Source organism: Momordica charantia (genome assembly GCF_013281855.1).
Source record: "Momordica charantia cultivar OHB3-1 chromosome 6 unlocalized genomic scaffold, Mcharantia_2.0 BLBB01000006.1, whole genome shotgun sequence".
Taxonomy (NCBI): Eukaryota; Viridiplantae; Streptophyta; class Magnoliopsida; order Cucurbitales; family Cucurbitaceae; genus Momordica; species Momordica charantia.
Window position 1 is genome coordinate 17,811,593 of NW_028275164.1, and position 5,854 is coordinate 17,817,446.

The window sequence follows — 5,854 nt, forward strand, 5'->3', positions numbered from 1 at the left end:
CTCCTTTGGGCTTGGGTTCTTTTCCTTATGTTTAAGGCCCACTTACCCAACCCTTCCTTGTTAACACAAACCAATAATAGAGTTTCGTAATTGGCCCAAAGATCCAAAACAAGTGTCGCATAATGGTAATCCGTACTAAATGTAACTTGATAAATAACTACACGCTACTAACTCACCACTAAAACTGTAACAATACACACTAGTCGAGATGTCACACTTAAATTAAATAAGATCACTGATGAATCAATTAAAAATAACAATGAAATAAATCAATAAGTCAATAAATAAAAATCCATTTTGTTATAAAAATTTCCGGAACTCGGGGCAAGCTAATCTGAGTAACGCGGGGCGTTACAGACTTCCCCCCTTCAAAAACTTTCGTCCTCGAAAGTTCGTTGCTCGAACAATTCAGGATACTGGGCCCTGAATTCGTCCTCTCGCTCCCAGGTGGCATCTTCTATTTGGTGGTTCCTCCACAAGACCTTCACCAAATCAATCACCCGGTTCTGCAGCACTTTGGTCTCTCTTGCTACGATCCCAACGGGTACTTCTTTATAGCACAATGTTTCATCCACCTGCAGTGGTTCGTAATCCAAGACGGGGGAAGGGTCATGGATGTATTTCCTCAACATGGACACGTGGAACACGTTATGCACTGCGCTCAACGACGGTGGCAAGGCCAACCGGTAAGCGACCGGTCCGATGCGCTCCAAGATCTCAAAAGGACCAATAAATCTTGGACTGAGTTTTCCCTTCTTACCAAAACGTAAGACTCCCTTCACCGGTGCCACACGAAGGAAAACGTGGTCACCAACATCAAACTCCAATGCCCTTCGCCTAGCATCAGCGTAACTCTTCTGTCTACTTTGGGCCGTCTGCATTTTTGCTCTAATCCTTTGGATGGCACCATTAGTTTCTTGTACCAATTCTTGTCCCAACAGGACTCTCTCACCGACTTCATCCCAATGCACCGGCGACCTACACTTTTTCCCGTACAACGCTTCATATGGGGCCATGCCAATGGTCGCCTGATAACTGTTGTTGTATGCAAACTCTGCTAAGTACAGGTGTTTGTCCCAAGAACCACTGAAATCCAATGAGCAAGCCCTCAACATATCTTCCAGAACCTGGTTCAAATGCTCGATCTGACCATCGATCTGGGGGTGGAACGTCGTACTAAAATCGAGTCGTGTCCCCAGAGCTTTATGTAAACCCCGCCAAAACGTTGACGTGAAACGGGAGTCCCGATCTGACACTATGGTCACTGGTATGCCATGGAGTCTAACTATTTCGTGCAGATAAAGTTCCGCCCACCTTTCTACTGCATACGTGGCTTTGCCTGGTATGAAATGCGCAGACTTTGTTAAGCGATCCACAATCACTCAAATCACTGTGAAACCTTTAGCCGTTCTCGGCAACCATATAATGAAGTCCATGGCTACGTCATCCCATTTCCACACCGGTATACTTAAAGGTTGCAACAACCCGGCGGGCCTCTGTCTGGAGGCTTTCACCTGTTGGCACGTCAAACAGCTACTAACAAACTGAGCAATCTCACGCTTCATATTGTGCCACCAATAGTGTCTCTTAAGGTCTCTATACATCTTGGTACTCCCATGATGCACCGAGAATGGAGTATTATGAGCCTCGGTTAGTAAATCCCTCCTTAACGGAAAATCCCTTGGTACGCACAGTCTCCCCTGATAGAGCAGGGCCTGATCTTCCGAAAAGGAAAAATCTCCTTGGCCCAGTCTCACGAAACCCTTGCTCAGACTGGAGTCCCCCTTTTGTGCAGCAATGATTCGTTGTCTTAGGGTGGGTTTGACCGAGAGTTGAGCTAGCATTGCTGACACATCTTCTACCGCTAGCTCCACCTCAGAACGGTCTAACTCATCTAACACTGGTCCAGGAGGTACTACCAAAGGAGCTACGCTTGCTGCTCTTCTACTGAGTGCATCGGCCACCACGTTTGCCTTACCCGGATGGTAATTGATCTCGCAGTCGTAGTCTTTTACCAGTTCTAACCACCTCCGCTGCCTAAGGTTAAGTTCTTTCTGAGTGAAGAAATATTTCAGACTTTGGTGATCAGTGAAGATCTGAATCTTTTCCCCATACATATAGTGTCTCCATATCTTCAAGGCGAAAACTACCGCGGCGAGCTCCAAGTCATGGGTGGGATAGTTAAGCTCGTGTACCTTTAACTGTCGGGATGCATAGGCAATGACCTTTCCCTGCTGCATCAGAACGCAACCTAAGCCCCTTCGTGAAGCGTCACTGTACACCACCAAACTTCCCGACCTATCCGGTACTGTTAACACTGGGGCCGTGACCAAACGCTGCTTCAGTTCTTGGAAGCTTTTCTCACATTCGACGCTCCAAATGAACGTAGCATTCTTGCGGGTTAACTGAGTCAACGGTGCTGCTACCCGAGAGAAATCCTTGACGAACCTTCTATAATAGCCGGCTAAACCGAGAAAACTACGGATTTCTGTCACTGTGCGAGGCCTTGGCCAACCACTGACCGCCTCCACCTTGGCCGAGTCCACAGCAATACCTTCCTTGGTGACTATGTGGCCAAGGAAAGCCACCTTAACCAACCAAAACTCACATTTCGAGAACTTCGCGTACAGGCTGTTCTTCCTCAAAGCGGTAAGAACCTGCCGCAGATGTCCTTCGTGCCGCTTTTCCGTAACGAAGTAAATTAGAATATCGTCGATAAACACGATCACGAACAGATCCAAAAATTCCTTGAAAACTCGATTCATAAGATCCATAAATGTCGCAGGGGCATTGGTGAGTCCGAAAGACATAACGGTAAACTCATAATGCCCATACCTGGTTCTGAAGGCTGTCTAAGGTATGTCGGCGTCTTTAATTCTCAACTGGTGGTACCCCGATCGTAGGTCTATTTTTGAGAACACCCTTGCTCCTTTTAGTTGGTCAAAGAGGTCATCGATGCGAGGAAGGAGGTACCTATTTTTTATTGACACCTTGTTCAGATCCCGGTAGTCAACACAAAGTCGCATGGATCCACCCTTTTTTTCCACAAACAGCACGGGAGCATCCCAAGGAGACACGCTCGGGCGAATGAAGCCTTTATCTAAGAGCTCTTCCAGCTGAGCCTTCAGCTCCTTAAGTTCCGCTGGAGCCATGCGGTACGGTGCCTTTGAAATGGGAGCTGTCCCGGGTGGTAAGTCGATACAAAAATCCAGTTCACGAACAGGGGGTAGCCCCGGGAGGTCATTGGGGAACACATCCGGGAACTCTCTGACCACGGGAACGGAGTCGATACTAGGTAGAGTCTTACTAATGTCGACAACGTTGGCCAAATATCCCCAAGCTCCATTCTGCAACAGGCGTCTTGCCTTCAACGCTGATACTGTCCTTGGGACTCTACTCGTAACCCCTGTAAACGTAAAGCTCCGACCCGAAGGTAGTTGAAAGGAGACTTCTCTTCTCGAGCAATTAATGTTGGCTTGGTTGGTAGCTAGCCAATCCATGCCCACAATAACGTCAAAATCTTGCATGTCCAGCTGGATCAGCCTTGCCCTTAGAGTCTGATTATCAAAAGACAACTCACCTGCCCTCACCTTTTGACTAGCGATCAAAATCGACCCTGAAGGTGTAGAAACCGACAACAAAAACCCTAACGGGTCTAATTCGAGGGTTGCCTGACGAACGAACGCAGATGAGATGAAGGTGTGGCTCGACCCCGAATCGAACAATACAAACGCAGGCACATCATGGACTAAAACAGTACCTGGAACACAATGTAAAGATAAGGACGTACGCTCACACACAAAGCCCAAAAAAAAGAAGAGATACCTGTGACTACTGTTTCGGCATCCGCCGCTTCCTTGCGAGTAAGTGCGAAGAGACGAGCCCTTTGGTTATTTCCCTACGTCGAAACTGGTGGTGGAATCCTCTAACCCAACCTTTGTGTATTTGCGGCCGACATGGGACATTCCCTTGCAAAATGCCCCTCTCTTCCGCACCTGAAACAACCCTTACTTCCCGTCCAGCACTGCCCTGTATGTCTTCTCTGGCAGGTGGGGCATACTGGCGGCATGCCCTGGTGTTGAGTCTGGCGCTGGGGTGCTCTCAATACCGGGTCGGCATAAGTCGAAGGAAACTTCCTTTTCACACCTGAAGATGATCCGACCTCTGGCAGGGGTGAGGCCTTGTTGGAAACATCCTTATCCATAACCAAGGCGCCCCTAACCGCTTCAGCATAGGTGGTGGGTCGCTGGAGGTCCACCGGGCCTCTGATTCCCTTGCGCAAGCCTTTAACAAACTTCTTGATCTTTAAAGCCTCAGTGGGAATCAACTCTAGAGCGAAACGGGAGAGTTCCGTGAACTTCCTTTCATACTGTGCCACCGATAAAGTTCCTTGGACTAGATGCAGGAATTCTGCCTCCTTCATGTCTTTCACAGTCTCCGGATAGTAGTAGTCGTACAACAAGTTCTTGAACCTTGCCCACGGAATTGGTACATTCGCATGATCCTCTGCCGCTGCTACTGAGTCCCACCAGTTCAGAGCCTCGCCCCTCAACATAAAAACCGCGCCCTTCACCTTGAATTGGTCTTCGCAACCAAGATACGCGTAAAGGGCTTCCAACTCTCTGATCCACTCTTCCGCTGCAGTCGCTCTTTCACTCTCGCCGTCAAAGGTTGGGGGCCCGCAGCGCTTGAAATCCTTGATGAAGCGAGCCTCGCTCTGGGGTGTATGAAGGTGTTGGGGTGGCGAAGCTTAGACCCCGCCCACCCCTGCGGCGTTACTGATCACTGCTTGCAAGGCTTCCACAAGCAATGCCAATTGGGGGTTCACCTGAGGAACTGCTGGGGGAACTGGAGGATCTGCCCGCTCTCGAGCAGCTACTGGAGGAAATGGAGGGACTACTCCTGCCTGATTCCTCGCAGGAGGGGCGGTGGATCCGCTTCGTTCTCACCTCCGGGAGCGGGGTCGGTGTTAGCTCGCAATCTCATACTACGACGGGGAGGCATTGTCTGGAAGAACGGCACAAAATTTCGATAAGACGTTAGCACGAAACTCGTCGCATAGACTAAAAGGAAAAAGTGGCAGTCGAAATCCCCATACTAGAAAAAGTCCACCACATTCTATTTGGTACGCTTAATAAACACACTCTATGTCTAGCGAAACAGAGCAGCAACAAAAAAAACTGATGAAAAAAATTTCAGCGCACAAGTACATCATGGGAAATGTATAAGCTCTCAAGGACAAGCATGAGGCGTACCTGGTGATGACGAGGAGGTCGACCGGGATCACTACTCCTACGTATGCTAGTTTCTAACTCAGTCTACAGGAACGTTTCGGCTCTGATACCAACTGTAACGCCCCAAGATTTCATATAAACATCCTAGGCAACGCTAAATAATTCTCCTGGCTAACCTTAACTCTAAACACGACTCTTGACATTTATTCCCAAGTCACCGTACCTCCTCCTTCTCCAGTACTTGATGTCCGACCTTGCCATTTATTCCCAAGGCCAAACACCACTACTTCGCAAGCTCCACTCTTCTTTAATCCCTCAAGCCTAACACCTCGAGTCGTATTGACCCTTGACATTTATCCCCAAGGCCTCAATACTCCTCTCCAGAAACTTGACGTTCGGCCTTGCCATTTATTCCCAAGGCCTGAACTGTGTACCGGTCCTTGCCGTTTATTCCCAAGGTACCGATGACTTCCCAGCGTATTGGTCCTTGACATTTATCCCCAAGACCCCAATACATGTTTACAGAAATTTGACGTCTGGCCTTGTCATTTATACCTAAGGCCACTACTCAAGGCTTTGAACCTCCAAGCGATTTATATGCATCTTTCAGGTCAGAGCAC

At 48.5% G+C, this 5,854-nt stretch overlaps 1 protein-coding gene across 1 annotated transcript; it reads right to left on the reverse strand.

Moving 5' to 3' along the window:
* Positions 1-3,889: 3,889 nt before the first annotated feature.
* On the reverse strand, positions 3,890-5,587 carry LOC148210826 (uncharacterized). The gene is made up of 4 exons (XM_088125206.1): positions 5,458-5,587; positions 4,950-5,063; positions 4,766-4,878; positions 3,890-4,717 (listed from the first exon to the last, which is right to left on the reverse strand). Exons 1-4 carry the CDS (start codon positions 5,585-5,587, stop codon positions 3,926-3,928), a joined length of 1,149 nt encoding a protein of 382 aa, XP_087981332.1. The 3' UTR covers positions 3,890-3,925.
* Between the last annotated feature and the right edge of the window lie 267 nt (positions 5,588-5,854).